This window comes from Lycorma delicatula, chromosome 2, assembly GCF_047948215.1.
Source record: "Lycorma delicatula isolate Av1 chromosome 2, ASM4794821v1, whole genome shotgun sequence".
Taxonomy (NCBI): Eukaryota; Metazoa; Arthropoda; class Insecta; order Hemiptera; family Fulgoridae; genus Lycorma; species Lycorma delicatula.
Genome location: NC_134456.1, coordinates 28673474 through 28696403, shown reverse-complemented (window position 1 = coordinate 28696403; position 22930 = coordinate 28673474). Strand labels below are relative to the sequence as shown.

At 29.3% G+C, this 22930-nt stretch overlaps 1 protein-coding gene across 1 annotated transcript in view; it reads right to left on the bottom strand.

Annotated features, from left to right (window-relative positions):
• Positions 1–254: 254 nt before the first annotated feature.
• cmpy (crimpy) overlaps positions 255–22930 on the bottom strand; it is a 258004-nt gene continuing 235328 nt past the window's right edge. The window contains exons 2-3 of the mRNA XM_075357528.1: positions 1147–1338; positions 255–319 (exon numbers count right to left, since the gene is read on the bottom strand). Of these exons, the coding sequence (XP_075213643.1) occupies positions 255–319; positions 1147–1338 (257 nt within the window). The remainder of the gene's footprint in view (positions 320–1146; positions 1339–22930) is intronic.

Below are 22930 nucleotides of genomic sequence, written 5' to 3'. Positions count from 1 at the left end.
TGCAACATGTTTTTACATTATTTTTCGATTGGTGATACATTACTTTACGCTATAAAAGTGTAAAGTGTTACATATACACTTTACACTTTAAAAGGAAAAATTAATCGAGAATCGGTTCTGATTTGAAGAATGCGAATTAAAAAAAATTAATAAAATAATAATAATAACATGAGAAAGGTTTCTAGAAGTACATAAATTAGGTTGAATAACTACATACATAAGAACATAACATATTATTAGCACATAACATTGGTTTAAAGATATAAAGCATCTTTATGCTCAAATTTCTTAAACACATGATAATCGAATTCATTTTTAACTGCAAAACATAATTTAAAAAATATATTGGTAACATATATATCGATTAAAGAAATAAAAATATGTTACAAGTATAAATAATAACAAGTACAAGTAATAACTATGTAATAATATAACAAGTATAAACCTGACTACCACGGTACATGTGCTAACAAATCATTCATTCATAAGAAAAATTGTGAGTAAAAAATATTATTAAAATCTTGCTTAATGATGGCTATACTTGATCAAATTTGATTCTAAATTTACTTCAAATTTAAATTTACATTAAAGTTAAAATGTTTATGCATATGATCTGACAACGTTAATATGTATAAAAAAAAAGAAAAAGAAAAAAGGTGCGTTTACATAAAAAAAGAGTTATGTTGTGCTCCTATGAGGTTCGTTTTAAGACAAGATATGACTTAGTTGCGCAGAAAATTAGAACGGCGTCACTTGTTATCAAACGAAAATAATTTTGACTGATTAAAAGGAAAATGGAAAGACTGAATGCTCAAGGATAAATTAAACAAAAAATAAATAAAACTAATTTTTTTAATACCTGTTAGGAAAATAAAGTAAATTACTATTCAAGAAATATATGGGAAAATATAAATAAAAATATAATGAATATTATTACATCATATTCTTACACATTTTAAAAAGTTTATAATTATGGCAAAAAACATATGATTAAATAAAAATTAAAAAATATAAGGTAACTTAGGTAATATAAGGTAGTCAAAATTAAGGTAATATAAGGTATTAGCCAAAATTTTTCATATAATAATAAAATAAACTATAATTAAAACAAATTAATCTACATAAATTAATTAAATGAGAAATTACCTTTTTGTAATACGGAGTGTGTATGCGCCAGCATTACTGCTAAATTCATCTGACATTCCAGAAGACTGCGAAAGTTAAATCCCGGATCACCAGGACACACGAGTGCTTCCCCACAACGGCAGTGGGCACCAACAATGTTACATCCCGCTACCGTGTTAGGAAATGTACAGCCGACAATAACACCAGGTTTTCCTGAAAAATTAAAAAATAAAATTATTTTAACTAAAAAGGATGTAATATTAAAACAAATAACAATATATTAACCATTACTTTTCCGTAGGAACATTTCTTGCACGTATACAAACGTACACTCACATATCCATTTTTTTTTGTGTGTGTATGTGTAACAGATATGTGTAACACACATCCGTGCACACAGTAAATACGGTGAATATGTGGTTACATATACTCGTTAGAAGGTTTAATAAAAGAGCTGTATTTGATTACTTGAATACTACTGCCTTTTGTTTGGTTTTAGATACATACATATAGGTCAACTCCATATTGCCACAATTCAATTAAATCCTCCGTAATCCGAAACGAAAAATTTTCTACCGTTTCAGATTATCGGGTTTTTCAGATTACTGGAATTAACGTACAAACAGTAAACTGAATGTTAAGTTAAATTAACATGTTATGATAATAATATATATCCGTACCAATTAAAAACGAGTTTTTATTACTAAATGATTATAGATGCTCGACGTGTTTCGTCGTTTACAAAATCTTGCTAAAAATAATGTACGAATTGCACAATAAACATCAAAGATAATATAGAACACTGTTAATTGAATGTAACTGAAATAAAAAAATTAAATATGAATAAATATTTTTCAGGAAAAATTTCAATATATTATCACATTAGATCTAAAATATTCAATAAAATTTTACAAAAATGAAATATATTGCAGGACTCCAGTTACAAAATTTTTTATTTCTCTTTTTATTTAGTAATCATTATGTACAACAGTAAAAAAACAACAATAATTTTTTATAACTGTATTTTATAGAAAAAAATAAATAAAAAAAGATTCATATTATTGGAATGTAAAGTATATAAATATTTTTTATATGTATTACTGGGATTATAGAATTCCGATTGTTAAACTGTGTATATAAATCGCACGCTGGTTATGAACTTTTGAATTTTCTGATATTTCATGAGATTTTCGTACTACCTAACAATAACGACACTATGTTCCAATCTACACCAATAAAAGTTTTTATTATTTATAAAATCCCAATATTTAGTTTTTAATAAATAGTGCATTTTAGTTTACTACTATTCTTATCTTAAGATTTTGATTAATCTTTTAATTTCACAATACATTACAAAAATTAAAATAAACTGTGGCGTTAAAAAGATTTACTGAGAAAAACAGTTTTATAATTTTCGTTACGACTGCTGCCAAACTTAAGCAACCTGGTGCCTGAAGAAAATATAGTGAAAAAAGTAATTTTCGTTTACAGTTTATCATTATGTTTTTTCATTTTATTCTCTATCCTTATATTTGGTGTCAAATTTACTTGTGATCACCGATCAAATTTTTGATCGGAGTAGAGTACGGAGTAAAGTACGGTTATGTGGTAATGGAATTGAAAACTGTGAACTGCGTGCTACTGATCTTATAGCAAAGTTATAGCAAATGTGTAGACTGAATAGCAGGAAATTTTTCACGTGGATTAAGTGTTGATCAGTGTTTAGAGGAAATGACTCCAGTGCTTGGAGAGGATTGTCTTTATCGTACAAAAATATTTAGGTGGTATTGAGAGTTTGAAAGAGGAAATTTTGGCTTTGAAGTTGCTCCAAGATCAGGTATCCTCTTCGTCTATGACTGAGGGAAATATTGGTGCAGTACAAAAAATACTTGAGACAGACAGGCGTGGACCTACCACCAAGTAGAGCTTTCCTTGAGCATTAATGCACCAACCGTTCGTGCTATTTTGCAAGATTATATTCAAGTTAAAAAGATTTGTTTCCTTTTTGTGCCGAATAACTTGACCGACTATCAGATGGAACGTCGTGTTTCATGTGCTGTGAGTCTTGAAAAACTTTGAAAATGGGAAATCTCCCTATGACAGGTAAGGAAATTTGGCTGTATTATTATGAAATTCCGATCAAGGCTCAGAAAAAAATGTGGGTGTTCGGAATAAAGAGACTCCCATCGCTGTTCAAAAATCCAGATCAGAGAAGAAGAGAAAGGTGGTCATACTTTTTAGTGTAAGAGGAGTTTTAGAGCAAGTTATGTTGCAAACTTAAAAGACAGTTAAAGAAAAGTGTTATGCTGAGGAATGCTTGCCTGAAATTGTTGGTCTCAAACAGTTACACCAAAACTCAAGGGTTGACACAAGGTTTCTTCACCACGATAACCCTTTAGCGCACCGTTCCATATTTTGTTCCGAGAATTTTGCCAACACACTGGAATAAAACTGTTAGAGCAGCCACCTTATAGTTCTGACCTCCTCCTGTGATTTTCGGTGTTCCCTCAACTGAAGAACAAACTGAAAGGGAAGCATTTTACGGGCGATGTTGATCTCCCAACGGTTTGGGACGAAAACTGTACCCACATCTCCGACCGAAACATTGCAGGATTTTTTTAAACACTGGTTTCAATGGTTAGAGAAGTGTGTTGGAAATTGTTTTGAAAAATTATTAAAAATAAAGTCGTATTGCAAAGGTTTCCTACTAAATTTTTGAATAAAATGGACGTATTTTAAGATTAGACATCATTTAATTTTAAAACCCATCAGTCAGTACAGTCACTAGTTCAACTGTAAGCTGAAATATAAGATTAGACAATTCTGATATTAAGAATAAGAACTGTGGCAGTTCCTTTTTCCTTTTAATGTTGATCACGATTGATGATTCTACACAAAAAAAGGTATGATATAGTAATTCAAATTATTGTTTTATTTCTAATATTTCTACCTCCATCTCGTCCTATATACTTGCAACTTTCTGGTCGTTGTAGTCACCTTGTCCGAACCTACTGTGTATTAATTTCTTAACTCGGCTTACTGTTTCGCTCCATTTACCTTAGTATTCTAATACCAAAACCACTTCAACTTCTTTTCCTCTTACCTATTTGTAATTATCCTATCTCAGAGCCATAATTTAATTTCCAGAGTCAAATTTAATTTTCCAATTACAAAGGGTTTAGCAAAAATAGAGGAGTATGTAGATGGTAGTGCTAAAGATTGTTGTATTATATACTGAAAAAACTTTAGCCTAAAAACGGAAAGAACTGAGCAGTTTTTGAAGATGTCTTTACGTAGAAATATCAGATAATGATAACCCAAAGGAAAATGCAAAGTAAAAATATTGAAGTAGAGATGAAATTAACCAAGAGTTTGGATAATTAAATCTGTGATTGATGTGAAGAAGGGAATATTGAAGTAACTGAAATGGTAGTAAATAAAAAATTAAATGGTAATATAAGGAAGATGAGAGAAAATCAGTGACCAATAGTAGAGAAATATTCGGAGGTAATAAAGACAATCATGATATGACGTAGATAAGAGAGAAGCACATAAAAGAGAACGCAAAAAATGGTAAAGGGTGATGTAATATACTAGCAAATAATATTGTCATTTTGATAATAATTATTAAAAATACAATTCATCTGGGAAATTAATGGAATAAAGCTTTATTCTGTTAAAAAAAATTAGTATAATTGACCACAGTGATGTAATATTTAAATCAATTGTAATGATTATATATATATATATATATTATTTACCCTAACAAAATTATACAGCAGATTAAATTTTTGTGGTAGATGAAACTGCTAAAACCTCATTTTTCACGTAACTAGAATAACGATTTTAATATAAAAATATTTATTTAAATCAAATAGCGAATTTAAGAGAACACAACACATAATTAAAAATTTTCACAAAGAATCAATAGAGTACGTAATCGACAGGCAGTTTGGATTTTTATTAAATACTTATGCTTAAAGTTACCTTATTTATAATATTCCAAAATTAAATTTTTTATGTAATAAAAAGAAATTAAAATATAAATAGTAGCATAACGCATGTCAGCTTATATATCCCGCACACGCAGTCAGTTACAAGTTTTGTAAAATTTTAGTTAAAAAATAAAAACAATATAAAAATCTTGTGTATTTTCAGGACATTTATCTGTTACCTCGTAAAATATGAATTGGTTTCTTTTGAAAAAAAAAAAAAAACACTATATTATTTTTTTCCAAATAAACATCTAAGAAATGTCGGGTGGATTGATATTTAACATTTTTATTTATATCCACATAAAATTTATGAATACTCGTAATATTATGTACTGCTTACTCAAGTTTGTGACCTCTCAGGACCTCTCGAAACGTCTGAAGATAGTAAAGGTTTGAGGGAGTAGAGACACTGAATACCTTTGCCGATTTCAACAATCTTTTAATTATGTAACACCAAACTCTTTTTGACATTTTATTTTACTGACAAAAATATATGGCTTCATAGTCTTCTAGGAAGAAAATTTAATGATTTTTCTACATTGCATGTAGGCAACTCAAATGACATGTTCAGTAGTTTCTTTATTTAAGTTCACCTTTGATTCGAAAAATTTGGGTATTTTTTGAAAAGGTCCGTAATGTATATTATGCAAAACTCCTATAAGATTTACAGGAACTTGCTTTTGGAATAAGATTAGTATCAAGATTCAGAAGAACGTAATATTTATTTTCTCATCCTGAAAAAGACTTTGTTAAGTTTAGATTCTGCGACTTGCTAAGGAAACAAAACTGGGTTAAGAAAAAAACCCCGAAATCCTCGCTCATTCTTAAGCATAAATCTGATACTAGATATAACATTAGAAAGCGCAATTCGAATGTTGAAAAAAATCCACTTTTAATTAACTTCTCTTTATTAGATATAATTCAAATGTTATTTAAATAAAATTGTCCGTTTGTCTGTAGAAATGTACTTTAGCCTGTATATAGAAAATTGTTTATCCCATTTTCAAGAAGTAGGAATAAAAACAAAATCCTGACAGCTTTAAACACTATCAATAAAAAGAGATAAATGAGTATTCTTACGACGAAATTCATGGAACAATTTATTTAACAAATGTTTTATTAGTTAAATAATAGGGTTTTACATTATACATTTTACATTTAGGGCTTTACATTTTACACTTTTACATTATCTAATGAGAAACATGAAATGTATATTTAATTAAATATCAACCTACGAATTGTTCATCTTCTCTAATTTTTGGTCTGTATTACAATCTAGCTATCACTGTTTGTTACGTTATGCAAGAATAAATTTCAGAAAGTGCGTCGTTGTGGTTTCATCATTACTTTAATATTGTTTAATGTGAATTTACTGTAAGAAAAGAGAAAATTATCTATTTAATTTTGCTTTAGATAGACTGATGTAAAAAACAGTTTTAAAAAATTTATATATATAGGCTATGTTTTTTTGTTACAATCTTTTTTTTTGGTATTTATTTATTAAATAAAAACTTTTTATTAAATTTTAAATAAATAAATAATTTTTTTTTGGTATTTAGAGTTTCCAAGCAAATATACCAGTAACTGAAAAATAATTTAATTTTATTTATAATAAAATTAAAACTTTTTCCTAATTATTAAGATTAAATTTTATCTTTTAAATAATTTTAAAATGGATTCAATAAATAATAGGAACAGTATTTTACAAGCGAAATCGCGCACAATAAAAGCATTTTATTTTATGGGTGGGTACTGAAAAATACTTGAGAATCACACTTGACCGACGGTTTACTCGGAAACCTCATACAATATTAAAGCGTCAACACACTTTTACAACTCAGGAAAAACTGTTGTAACAAGAGTAAAAGAATTTTCAAGTTGTTTCTTTCACAGAATGTAGCAAGTTACAAACATTATGGAACTATTTGGAATTTTTTTTCAAGATCAACCAGATCCCAAAACAAATATTATCATAGAAATTACTCTTAGTCTAAAAATTGTCAGTTTGCATATCGTTTTTAGATTATAACTGAAATCTCACATCATATATTGTCTTCTCAACAACGCTTTAAAGAAATATTTATACACTGGCATATAAATAAAAAGTAATGGCTTTTCCTTTTCGTCTGTAATAGCCAGTTCATGGTTGTAAAATGCGATTTATTTTTAATGTTTAAAATAAATATAGTTACAAATACATTATAATCTGGTCTGAGTTTTATGCAGACAGGTATATCATATTGCATGATAAATAATTTTTTATTTTTCGTTAAAATGACTTAACATTTATCATTACAATTAATGATAAATTTTCATTAATTAAATGGCAATAAAGATGCCAAACAAATACTAATTTAATTGAATTAAAAAAAAAACTAATTAAAAAAGGTTGAATCGCTTTTAATTAAAAAAATCTGATGTGGACGCCATATATGACTTTCTTGTACGCCTACACATATAAACGTTTTTTCTGCACTTTATTTAAACTCATTTCATTTAAAAGTGAGATACGAACCTCCAATTCATTAATAAAGTGGACAGTTACACAATTGCTGAAATATAAGTTTAACATCAAATATTTATACAATTGTTAATTCGATAATCTTATATGAAATATCAGGAGAGAGTAAAAATCCCTTTATTACTCGTATTACTAGATCAGTATTATTCTATCTTCGTGAGTTGCTGAATTAAAAACGTTTCAGATTTCTGGTATGTGTACAAATAAAACTTAATAACACTTTAACTATTCTGTTTAGTGAACTCCTGTATACTGGTTACAAATGTTAAATTCTAACTTACGGTGTAAAATATTCAGTTTTTTATTGGATTATTTGGTGAATAATCAAAAATGAAAATGAAACAGTCATACAGGAAAATGAAAGATAACATGAAGAAATATGTCTTAAAAAGTTGACAAGAAGATTAATATGAAGGGGAAGAAAATGTTAAGAACAACGGAAGAAAAAACAAATAAGAGAAGGTGATAAATACAAAGAAGAAAAAATGTTAAAACCAAAGAAAGAATAAAAAGATTAAGAGAAGATGATAAATGTTAAAAGGAAGAAAATGTAAGCCAAAGAGAGATTAAAAATATTAAGAGAGGATGATGAATATAAAGAAGGAGAACATTGAAAACTAGAGAACATGTACGCAAATTAAGGTCAGAAGAATTATATCAAACCAAAGAACGATTAAATGATTTAGCAACAAAAAACAAATAAACGTAAAGATAATCATCTCCGACTTAGAGAGAATATTATCCGACAATATCAGAGGAGTAATAAAATAAAAGATAAGAATTTTTTTAAAGTTATCAAAGATCGGACATGTATGTATCTCAGTGTATATGTTGTTCTTGTGCGGGTCTATTTTCAGTACTCTATAGTTAACTTTAATGTAGATAAAATTAAATAGAACTTAACTAGAAAATCCAAAAATAATACCATTCTAAATTATAATTTTTAATTAATATTAAATAATTAGATGTTTCACCAAATATATTACATATACACATATGTAATAATGCCTATTAAATTACATATACACATTTTTAAAATACATAAAATTTTATTTCACTAATAATTTCTGATTTTTTTCATATTTTTTTTTTATTGTTATTATTAAATAATTTTTTATTGTAAATGATTTTTACAATCACGGGTTAATAATTACTAATAAATCAATATATTTAAATTAAAAAAAAAGGTAAAAAAAAGGCGATGAAGACTGATTCAAACCGAATTTGGCTATAATTCTGGAACCAATGAAAATAAGTACCACTTACGATATATCGTTATCATTGAAAAGCTCTCAATGAGGGCTGCAGTTAAGAAAAAGTCCAAAATCCAATTTTTTATTTTTTTATTTTGGGCTATTTTGGATACTTTTGGTTCTGTCGATTGCAATCAAAAGGGAAGGTGCACAAATAGATTTACAAGTCCTAAATACAAAATTTCAACATCCTACGGCTAATCGTTTCCAAGTTATGCGAGAGATCTGTACATACATACGTACGTACAGACGTCACCCTGAAATTAGTCAAAATGGATTCAGGGATGGTCAGAATGGATATTTCCGTTAAAAATAGATAACCAAAATTTATCGCGATCGCAATGCTTGCTGTACTTTGAATAAGAACGTAAAAAAAGTGTATGAAGAACATTAGTTTTTAAAAATATAGATTTAAAATTATTAAATTGCATTTCCATTCATATCTGGTGCAAACAACTATTATTGCCGATGTGTTTGAATTGTTGCGTTTAGTATTATTACGTATTATATCTATCATCAAATAGGTTTGTTTTACCATTGGCTAGTTTATTAAACTTGTTAAAAATTTCGTTAATTCAAAGATATATCACATTACCTATTCCTTTTTTTATATAATATGCTATTACCTGAACTATATTACAATTTACTGGTACAAAATGTACTTAACCCGTCATTGGTGGGTTACATCAAAATTAATTTTTAAAATACTATTAATCTTTCGTTAAAAGCTTTTATGTACATTTATTAACGTATATATGTTCCAATGAACTTATTTGGAGGTCTTCTCATTAAAATTGACAATATTAAGGATTCTAAGAATTTTCTCTTTAAAATACAGGAAGAAATTAAAAACAATAAAATAACGCAGCAAACTGCTACTCTAATGTTTTAAAATTAATATTTGTTTTTGGATTAAAAAAAAATGACGATTCAAAGTTTTTAATTTATACATAATTTTTTGTTGGTATCTCAAGGAAGATGCTAACGGCTAATTATAGTCACAGTGCTTCAATTTTAATAATGAGAGAATACTTTGCCATGTGAAATCTGCAATCCCTAACAAGGAATGGAATTTTTCAGATGAACAGAAAAAAACAACCACTCTACGACGAAGATGAGTAGAATTCATAATTAATGTATAATTCGACTTACAAATTGTAGATATACATCAAGATCTAAAATCAAAATCGTAAATTTTTTTATAAATTTTTACTTTCACTAAAGTAAAATTTCACTTGTTTAAAGATAAATTAATATTTTTATTATAATCAATTGAAATAAAATTTTATGACGAGAACTTATATTTAGACCACAATTAAAAATATACAATTATTACGTAAACGGGGAAAAACTAGTGAATTTTTAATTGCGGATTTGAAGTACCGTTTCAATTATATGGAAATATTAAAAATTTAAATATATATATATATATATATATATATATATATATATATATAGTATCATGTTTTAAGGGAATAAACAGTTTATCAAGAACTTTTTTTTTTGTAGAAGGTAAAAGTTTTAGCCTAACCAAAACGTTTTGATATTTTTATACTTGGATAGAAATTAAAAAAATATTTAGATCGAAATATAATTTTTTAATCATGGAAGATCATTTCCTTTTTAGTATTTCAAACACAATTTTATCCAATTACATATATATTACACACACACACACACACACACACACACACACACACACACACACACACACACACACACACACACACACACACACACACACACACACACACACACACACACATACACACACACACACACACACACACACACACACACACACACACACACACATGTATATATATATTCCAACTAAGATAACGGGGCCAGTGTAACGGGGTTCTTCCAGTTTAGAAGAATGATAAAAAATAAAGAAACAAGAATCTAGAAGGAATTAAAACGAAATCTATATTTAAAATAACGGGTGCGTTTAACAATTCATTCTTTGTAATACAGACAATGGTACCTCTAAATGCTCTTATTCGACCAGAAGGATTAACGGACCGAAAAAGAAATTGTAGAAAAATGTAACGGCGCGGACAATGAAAATTATTAAGCTTCAACAGTCAAAAGGACGGTTCGGGTACTGGTTCTCTAAGGCCAGAAGGTATAAATACTACTGGGGAGCAGCGGACAGAGTTAGTAGTTTTGCAAAGCCGAGTTCGGCGCAGCGTGCGATAACAGTAGTGTACGGTAACAACGATCGAAGAGTGCGTCACGAGTATTCCATTTCAGAAATTGTTTGAAAACAATAAGCTGTTAGGAGAGTTATTTGTAATTATAAGTGATAGTGTTCTTTACTCATAAAATGTAGGGTAATTCTTTTATGAACAGTAAAAGTAATAATATTTGCAGAAAGTGAACTATGAAATTAAGGTTTTTCTAGTGTTATCTTATTAATGGATTTATTAGTCGTCATGAAGATTTTAGTAAATCGGACTGTATTTTATTATTTATAATTTGTCATTAAATCAATTCTTTCTTTATATTTGAATTACTATTTTGTATGTTATTTATGTTCATTATTATTATTTATTTTATTGTATATATATTTTTAGAGTAATAAATTGTATTTAGATGAGATTTTTACGTTTTTTAGTCTCTCAGCATCCTTGTCAAACCGCGCATATGCGACAGTATATATGTTTGCTTGCGTGCGCGTGTGTGTCCCTGCGTGTAATTTATTTGTTTTATATATATATATATATATATATATATAAAACAAATTTTTAAAACAAATTTGTTTTAAAACAAATATATATATATTTGTTTTAAAACAAATATACATATATTTTTTTTTATCATAAAAAGTAAAACCGCAATATTAAAATCTTCGTTGAATGAAATAAAATGAAATTCAATCTTAGTAAATAAACCATTTCAGAAAATGAACACTGAATAAACAAAATAAAACAATCAGACTAAATAAAAGCTACGTAAAGAGATTCTCAAATAAAAGTTAACTTGTTATCAGTAATAAAATTGCAATCATTTGCTGATAGATATGTTATTGATTTTTCCAATTGTTCAAAGCTACAGTTTCAGCTATGTTATTTATTAATAATGTTTAACCTGCCTTTCTTGTTAGCTATTCTGTTTTAAGTCATACACAAGCAGCGTGTATATTAACAATTCTATAAATTCACATGAAAATGTACCCACAAATTTGTTAATTCATTTCAAATCATACAAAAAGTCAAGATTAAAAGAGAATCACTAATGGTTATTTAAATCGATTGAAAATTTTACCTTTATTATAAGTGTCAATTCGATAAAATCTTTGGATGAAAAATATGTAGAATTAAAAAAAATCTCTTCCGGACAAAACATCAAACAGTAATCAATATTTTGTTTTTACAGTTATAATTAGTCAACACTAGGTAACCTTAAGCCGGCCTTAGTGGCGCGAGTGGTAGCGTCTCGGCCTTTCATCCGAAGGTCCCGGTTTCGAATCCCGGTCAGGCATGGCATTTTCACACACGCTAAAAATCATTCATCTCATCCTCTGAAACAATACCTAATGGTGGTTAACAAAAAGTTGAATAGAATGTTCAGAATGTTAGTTACTTAGTTAATTAGTCAACTATCTATTATAAGGTTTATCCAATCGGAAGTTAAAACCCGAAATTGGGATCTGAATTTACTACATTATGCTAACACAATCAGGGGAAAATAAAAAAAAATTATATCAAAACTAAACTGTACTAGATCCCAATAAACTGTTTTGAGGTCTCAATTTAACTTATTTACAATTCTATCCTGAGTAGTTAACCTAAACGCTTCCACCACATTTCTGTATGTATATATATATCTATATATATATATATTTAATGTGTAGGTAGGACTTTCAAAAATAAAAATGGTGCTAAACAAAAATGAACACATATTGAAAAAAAAATTATATAATTTAGACAAAAACCTAACACATTTAACGATCATATACGAGTATATGTATACCTATAGTATTTTTTTTTTCTGTCGGACTGTTTCTCTCATTTATTTTCATACCTAATTTTGTTTTTATTAAATGCACCTAATGCAGGTACACATCTTTTTTCACAGTGTACTACCAATTTCGAATTGCGCTATCATTAGATTCTTTTTAAATTTTCATATAAATTTTATTCAAATTCTAATATCAAAGATGGTAAACTGCAGCTTTCAGGATTTAAAAAAAATACATGATCATGGTTAGATGTGAAAATTAAAAAGGTATATAAAATAATACAAAACCGGATGTAAAATATAAAAGTAAAACCAATGGAATATCCATCTATGAAAGGAATATATATATATATATATATATATATATATATATATATAAGCATATATGCATATAAGCATATAAGGGAATATATATAAGCTTATATATGCAGGGAACGCTTTGTTTTATTATAAGGTATTATAAAAACAAGTATTGCCAGCACCGATTATGTTCAGAGAAGAAGTTAACTTGTGATCTCAAAAGTGCACTAGTATAGTTTAGTTTTGATTTCAAGTATTAAAAAAAAATAAAATTAAAAATTTTAAAAAGCCCATACCGAAATACTGTTAAAAATCGTGAATAATTAACTGTATTTTTACCTTATAATCCTCTTGAAATTGTGATACTGTTTTTATGACAATAAAATTTAAGATTCTGAACAATCATCGTGCGTGACTATGATGATAACTAAAGTTTATCTATGCAGTCTACGGGTTACACAAGACGATCAATCAACATCTAATATTTTATTGTCTTAAAAACAATATAGCAATGTCGCAGGGAAAAATACATAAGGCAAAAATACAGTTATTTAAATATTTCACGTTTCTAAGGTTTTTTCGACGTGGGTTTTTTATGATTTTTAATTTATTACTTTTTAAATATTAATATGCCTGCGCCCAACAGTGGGACGTTTATAGGCTGATGACAGTTTATTGTACTTGACCAGCACAAATTATTTAATAATTTACAAAATAATGTAGCCTTACTGGAGTTAGAAAGACTTAGAAATATTCAAAAGCCGTTTTCAAGAAACATATCAACTGCAGCGCCCCCTGGCGGATTATAACCGTAAAACTAATCTAAGAACCTGCTCTGGGTTGATGCCTATGTAATGCAAAACATTTCATCGAAATCGGTCTAGTAGTTTTTGAGGAAAATGGTAACAGACATACAAACACACACACAACCTCTTACCCAAAACGCATATAATCCGTGTCGTTATACCGGAGACGATACCATATGTAATTCCCACACTAAAAGAAGTAGGACTAGGCAACAAGACAACGAGCGTGATCAAAGTTGTTATGAAAAACACGTAATTCAAAGTAAAATTCACAGGCGAAATTTGTCAGTAAGTTGGGTTGTTACTCCTCCTCTTCAACTGCAATCTATAAACAATAAACAGGAAATGAAACCAGGGATAGGGAACGGATAAATAGGGACTGAATGAGAACAGCGGAATCAAAGTAGAACAAAAAGTTTGAAATGTAATTGCCTAGGCCTTCGCAGATATCGCTCTGCCGGCAAAAAGCTGAGAAGAAGCCAAATTGTCAATCCATGAATTGCAAACTAAAATGGCTAAGGTGGGAATGAAAATTCCCTTTGAAAAAAACAAAATAATGACCCCTGGAACGTATCTGAAAAAAAATCGATAGAAAAACTGAAGATGGAACTACCATTCCAGCAGACCAAAAACTCACTAATATGTTGAAGTATGAAGCTGAACAAATCTTCCTCATCCATATATCGGCGACGCCATAGAAATTCATATAGATAAGAATCCAGCAAACTCTATTACCCATCATTAAAGATTGCGTCATTGTTGTATTTAATTTGTATATTTAATGTTAATTAGAGGCTAGCGAGCAAAGCGAACGTAGGTTATGTTTATATACGTGACAATTCGTCATAAATCATTTTTAAAAAAAAGAAAAATTATGGAGGAAAATTTTAAAAAAGTACCAAAGGGAATTATGATTAATGGATTTTTGTTAATTTAAAGAACTGTGTGTTCTTCGGATTTCTGTCGATTTAGGAGGTAATTAAACCTAGTTAAATTTCATAACTAGTAGTGGTAACCAAAAAAATGTAAAATTGCATTTAATGATGGTCGTCCCGCACTGAGTGGAGATGATTTTGATTCAAGGTTTTTTCAAATATAAATATTTGAAAAAACTTCGTTACCTAATCTTGAAAGTCTTTATCAATGACGAAATTTGTACTAACATATACCAACTATTTCTTTACATTTTATCTCTAAATATTAATGACTTTGGGGGAAGATTTAATTACTATTTCTCTATGGTATTGATCTACCAATAAGTAAGGTGATAGTAGTGGTTGAACTGTATGCTAAATGCTATTACCGTAAAGAATTAAAGAGGTGAGAATATAGAGTTTGCAGAAGGTAAGTAATAAAAGTAGTAAAAACAAAATTCAGATTTACATGAACTATTTCATTACAGCTTAAAGTAATTACACCTAAGTCAAATTAACAAAGGTTGTTTGTAAAAAGGAATTAAAAAAAAATAAATAAATACTAGCTCTACCCGCCACGCTTCGCTGTGGCAGATTGTGGTTGCATGGAAGAGAAATGAGAAACAAAACAAAGCATATGTTTCATAGAAGTTTAATTTTGCAATACTTATGGATATACAATATTTTTTTGTTTTTCCACTGTCTGCGTAGATATAAAGGCTATCTGGTTTGCCGACTCGGGAACACGCAACATACAGTTGCCCATGTGAGAAGCAATCCGGATCTAAATCTAAACCACAGAATTCTAAAGATTGACCTTGAGCTTTATTGATTGTGATTGCAAATGCCAATCGAATTGGGAATTGCAATCTTTTAAATTGAAAAAGTGTATCGGTCGAGATTATGGGTATTCGAGGAATGAGGACATCTTCACCTTTGAAAGGCCCCGTTAAAATCGTTGCTTCCACTACGTTATTCATCAATTTCTTAACTGCAAGTCGCGTGCCGTTGCAGAGTTTTGGCTGATTAATATTCCGCAACAGGATAATTGTTTTTTTTTATCGAATCGTTGCTAGAATCAATCTAATGAGGAATGTTTTCCCAGTTCCTCCTGGCGCATCCAAGAAGAAGGTCCCCCAACTCCGTCATTTATCATTTGCATTATGCGATCATAAATGCCTTTCTGTTCACGCGTTAATTTGGGAATGTTTGATTGGACATATGACTGAAGATCACCAATGTTGTAACTCTGTTCACGGCGTAAATCCACATCAAATGAAGCAATCGCAGCTCGGGTGGGCGCTGGCATTCCCAATTGACTAAGAACTTTATTTGCAATAGCTAAGCACTTGATAAATATCTTCATATTTATCAATGCTTCGTTGTAAATGCCTTCTGTAAATTCCATGGTCATATTGGTATTTTCTAGGCGTACTCTATGCAAAATATCCTCAGCCATATGCGATCGATATCTTTCCCATAACTCAGTGGGAGATGAAGGGAAGCAAGCGGTCAATATAATTGCGAATAATGCGCGAATTTGGTTTTGGATGTGCAGTGCTGCACGCTTCATTAATACATATATCCCGCTGTTGGTCGTTTTCTAATAAATTCAGAGCTTGGTGAAAGGCGCAGTTCAATCACGACACGATCACACAAAAGTACCTCGATTATTATTATTATTGTTTCACATGTGACTGCGGTTGTCGATAGCTAGTATGGCGAGTGTTCCCCTCGCTTCCGGCAGATGGCGCAGTCACTGGTACGCAGCTGACCGTTAAAAAAACTGTTTTCTCGCGGTCGCGGGTATGTGACTGATGCGAAAAATAAATAAAAACAATCTTTGATGCGGGTTATATATCGTGCTAAAATTTGAGTTCAATCGGTGCAGAACATTTTGAGTTTTTGAAGCGTACACAAACGAACGTAACATTTTTATATATAAAGATTTGTGGGCTGCAAAAAAAACCCTTAAGTCGTGCGAAAAAAACACATCATTGTAAATACTTACAAAAGCAGAGTAATGCTTACAAATTACAGCATAATCAAACGGCTTTGATTTCAGATGTTAATAAACTGCTAAAGTAAGTAGAAGTTGTGCTGCTTCAGTGTACAACTTGATTGTCGAGTATGAATCTACTAATGAATTACGGTCTCCAAAGAAAACAAAACCCCGCAGGTCAATTGAGAAAAAGGTGATATTTTGATAAAAACGCGATTCGTTAAAAAATTACACGAATTTGAATTATTTAGAAATAGTTTAGCGGTGTATTATGTCCTTTGGAAGAGAATTCGGTTATTGTCTTCGACAACGCTTCTTATCATTAAACGAAAAGAATTCCAGCCGTGTTATAGAAAAACAATGATATCAAAATGTGGCTTAGTTCAAAAGGAATAATTTTTGAAGAGGTTTAAGTTAATGTTCAATCATTGCAAAGGGTTTCGCGTATTAAAAGTAATTATAGTCCGTATAAAATTAGTTTGACACACAACGCCATATTGGTAAGTCGTGTTTTTATTGGGCTCCTAACGAACATGTTTGCTGGCCTTCGTGGCGCGAGTTGTAACGTCTCGGACTTTAATCCGGTGGTTCCGAGTTCGAATCCCGGTCAGGCATGGCATTTTCATACACTATAAATCATTCATATCATCATCTGAAGCAATACATAACGGTGGTTTTGGAGGTTATAAAAAACAAAAAAAAACGAATACTTAGTTATGTGGTTTCAGTGTTACTATTTGTGAATTTTGTTCTTTGCTTTTACATAGCAAAGAACGCTAAATGACCAAAAAACGATTGTTTGGTCATATATATGTAAAAAAATATCCTAACAAAGGATTTTTTGTTCATTATGTATGGATATTATTTTCTGTGCATTTGGTTATTTCGACTTTTTTGTTTACATAGTCTTAAGTCTATCTGGGCTATAAGAAAGATGGGTGTTTTAATTTATTTACTGTAAGTCAGTCATCCTTCTTGGTGGCTTTTCTTTTTGTTTTGGTTTTTTTTTTTTTTTTATAAAATACAGATGTTTTAGCTGTTTAATATAATTCAAAGAAATTTCTTACTTAATCAGTTGTGATTTTGTTTACATTGGCAACGGCCATACGGGCTCTTTGTGATTGGTCGTTGTGTTTGACAGCGGCCATCTTGCATTGATCTGATTGGTTTTCCTTTGTTTACATTTCCATCTGATTTATTAGCCTCTTATTTATTAAAAAACTGTACAAATTAAAAATAGATAGATAGATTTATTAAAAATAGATGAAAACAATCTTTGATGCGGGTTATATATCGTGCTAAAATTTTTTTTATCGTGTTTTTTTTCCTGTTTAAAATACAGATGTTTTAGCTGTTAAATATAATTCAAAGAAATTTGGTCGTTGTGTTTGACAGCGGCCATCTTGCATTGATCTGATTGGTTTTCCTTTGTTTACATTTCCAAATTAAAAATGTACAAATTAAAAATAGATGAAAACAATCTTTGATACGGGTTATATATCGTGCTAAAATTTGAGCTCAATCAGTGCAGAAAATTTTGAATTTTTGAAGCCGAACACAAATGAACTTAACATTTTTATATATATAGATTTCATTGACAGATGAAATTTTCACCTTTAAAGTTTTACGGAGAGCTTGGATGATAGAACATTAATGCGTAAATACTAGGAGTTATAGGCTTAAGTTAATCAAATTACCTATTTTTAAGCTGCTTTCTTTCTCTCTCTAGTTGGATAAAAACTTTTTGACACTATTTATTTTGGTATATTCTACAGGAAAATTTAGAAGGACCATTTAAAGGTATATCCTTTGTTTATAATAAACAAAGGATCTATTAATTAACACTTAATATAATTCTGAAAATTTTGAAGCAATTGACATTTTCTTCTGATATCGTTAATTATGTCCATATCTACACAGATAAATATAAAAAATTAAAAAACACGACTGCCGAAAAAAACATTGTTGACAAACATTGCTGTTTTTCCTGGTTAGGTTTCAGCATTATTTTGTTTTACACAAGCAAATATTTCGTTTAAATTTTGAAAATCAGAAGACTGGTGGCGAAGATATAACAACATTTTCGAATAGCCGTGATATCAATAATAATAATAATAATGTTGCAAAAAGTTAGCCTTTAACCTATTAACAAATACCCCGTTTCAATTTTGAAAATCGGACGATTGTTTGCAGAGATATAAGAACAACATATTGCACTTCCCAAAACAGCCCCCCAGGGGCATCCCGTTTGTTATCAGTTGGTGATGTTTGGTTTAGCTTTATACCAGCTACTCGCATACCTCACCACTAGCCTCGCACGCAGTCCTCAACGGGAGGCCTATTATTATTAAACAGAAATCTTTATTAAACAGAAAGTTTTTAAATTTATTTAATATTATTTTATTTAACATAGATTTAATTCTATTATTATTGTATATTATTCATCCCTCTGATTCGAATCATTCAGTTTAAACCCAACTAACACAGTGATAGAGACTGACCGTTCACAATTCATCAATTCAATTCATTAGTGTTTATTCTTCAACCGGCAAATCTCCACAACTCTACATATATATATATATATTTATTTATATAGCCTATGACACTCCCGGTAACGTAAGAATTCCAACGCGGGATCATACATCTAAATCGGTTAAGCCGTTGAGGTGCTACGGTGGAACATACATACATATATACGTCCATACACCCTAAATACATTCCACTCCTTTTTGGGCAGTCGTGTGATAAAAAAAGGGGATTATTAGTTAATATTTAGCAATAAAATTGTGATGCAGAGCGGACCAATGGTAATGCTCCAGGCGGCTGCACAGGACTCCCTCCACGACTCTCACATACTATAAACAGTCCGTAGTCAATTAATTTACAGATTATTTTACTTAATTTCTAAGCCTGCATTATTTTTATTTATATTTTATATTTGTATTCCTATTTATTTATTAATTTTATGAATAAAAGAAAGGGATTATTAGTTAATATTAAGCAGTAAAAAAATGTTTTTTTATTTGGCGAGATAGAGTCTTTGACGCGCATTCGGCCAGCGCATCACGCGGTTTGCTACGAGCCAATGGCAGCAGCTGGACTGGCAACTAACACAACCTCACACGAACACACACAAGCCGACTCCCTATTATCAATGTGTCTAGCGTTAATAATTATATTTCAATCAAATTTTACATCTACTCACTCCTTGAGCCTATTTTAAACGCCAAAATATTCTGAAAAACATTCTCTACACACTTATATTTCTTTTTTTAAATATTTTTGTAAAATACTTAATATTCTTCCAAACATGAGGATACGAACGCGTCGAGGGTTCAGGAAGCAGGACTTCCTGGCTAGACGGTCGGGCGAGCGAAGCGAGTCCTATACATACATACACTTAAAAACACTACACTCATTTTTGGGCAGTCGTGTAATAAATCGATACTGAAAATACTATCGATTATCGATTTAGAATCGTATATATGATTTTGTGTAGCTTTTTCGTTATAATTAAATACACATGCATATACACACTTATTTCCATAGTCTCCGTCACGTAAGGATTCCAACGCGGGGTCATACATCTAAATCCGTTTGGCCGTTGAGCTGCTACAGTGGAACAAACATACATACATCCTCAAAATATTACCCTCCTTTTTGGGTAGTCGTGTAAAAAAAAATTGAATTTTCAATTTTTTCCCTTGTTTGTAATGTTTAACATTTAAAAATCGATAAACCATAAAAATACTATTTATGTACGTTATATTATTGTATCTCTGAATTTTAAAATTAAATATATATAACAAAAATTTAATCTATTTTAGCCCGTACCGAAAAATAATCTGTGGTTATTTTTCTGTTTATATTAATCATACATATGTGAAATATACACAATTACACAATAACATAAATTATATTTGTGAAATAAAATAAATTTCTGGTCCATAAGAAATGAAAAACTATTGTAATATAAAAACAGAACCCCACTGGTTTTCAACCGAATTAGATGTTTCAAGGGGCTATAAGTCCCAAATAATGATTATCATTAATCTTTCCTTAGTTACTTTCTTTCTTTATTTCTTTCATTCATTTTTATTTTCTTTTACTGTTCCTTTTACACTGGCACAGATATGCTCTTATGTACAATATTAATCTTTTCATGCATTTGGTCACATACTCAACACATAAATACGCGCGCACGCGTATCAGTTGGGGATATAAAATATAAATTTTCTTCCAACCGTTGTTGCTGCTTGCATTTATAATTTAAAAATAAATAAATAACTTTTCGGTCCACAGCTAACACTTGTAAATTATCACGGATTAGTAAGAATTAAAATTATTACATCAGGACCCAAGTTTGCATCCAGGTAAATAAGAATATTTGTACGTAAAATTGAACTAATATCATAACAGTAGTATTTTGTGGTTTAAGGATCAATTAACTGCACTCTTTCACGATTGATCGACCGTAAGCGCGCTAACCCATCTACTAAACTATAACTGGATTATTATTTATGAAAAATTGTTTTTTAAATAATATTTTTCAAAAATTGTTTACTATAGCCAAGTATTTTTTTTTTTGAAATTTATATAAAATTATATAAATATTGAAAATTTATATATTATAATATAAATTGGAATTCATAGAATTTATTGTTTAAAATTAAATAAATAGTTTTAGCATTGAGTTTATTTTTAAATGAATTCTTAATGTGACATAATATATTTTTGGTGTGTAAACGCAAATATAAAATTTACATACACTACCAATGCATATAGCCAAATAAACAAATGTGTAATTATTGAAATAAACAAAAAAATATATCATTAAAAACGTAATATAGTGAAAAATAAAATAACTATAAAAAAATAACTGTAAAAAAGTTCATAATAGTGGACGTTAATTTATCCAAGCAAATCAGACTGTAACTGTAATATAATTAAAACCATTACTTATTATATAGAGTAAAAACAGATTAGAAAATAAACCAGTAGTTTTTATCTATAAACTGTTTTATCTTTCGTTTTTTTTTTTGTTACTTTTAAATAACTTTATATAATCAATCCATTTGAATTGAAAACCAGTAATTTTTTAGAGCTAGAACAGATTCATATATCGAACTTAGGCCAATAACTTTGAAACAGTCAAATCTTACCCATGCAGTTAAAAAATATATGCAAAATGAAAGTAATTTATTTTTTAAAGAAATTCAATAAAAATTTCACGATTTTTGTATCTATTATCAAAACAAATCTTTAGTGTATTGGTACAGAATAACTCATTCACTATCTCAGATGAGGATAACACTAGAATCCTTTAATACGATGCAATTCCAGGGAAAGCCGATTTGATTAAAATCCACCATCACAGGTTTCTACTTGAAGATTTGACTCGAAACTGGAGTGTTCAGATCAATACAGTAAAGACTACTGACATTACTTTTATACTACGACTAGCTACTTTTTCCTTCCATCACTCGAAAGCATTGTGATTATGTGTACTCCTTCATGTTTTATAAACACAAATAAATTTGCAGAAAAAACTTTTATTTAAATTTATTATAGAAAATATTTTTGAGTTATTTAAATAAATCTGCTTGAAAGGTTTTTATTATGCAAGGATAGCTCATTAAAATCGTTAACTTTTTAATACAAAAGATTCAAGGTTTGAATCTGTCAGAGAACTTTTGAAGTTAGCAAACGAATGGAAGATTTTTCCTGTTTAACTGCCTGCTATTTCTTTCTACTGATGAAAGAAGCTATAAGGCACAGTTGCTCAAAGGGTTAACAGTGCAGACTGACAGAATGTGATAATTGAGAACTGTATCTTCTCCCAAAGAATAAAAAAATGTGCGAAGTGGTAATACTTGTTCCTGTCAGATGTTAGATTTAACCTTTTAATCACGTCAAAACACTAAAAATAATAAAAATAATAATTTGAGTGAAATAATTTATTTAATTTAATAAAATATTAACTTTTACAGTTTTGTAGTTTATTAATCTGAAATCGAATAAGAAATTTATAAGATGGAATTAACAATT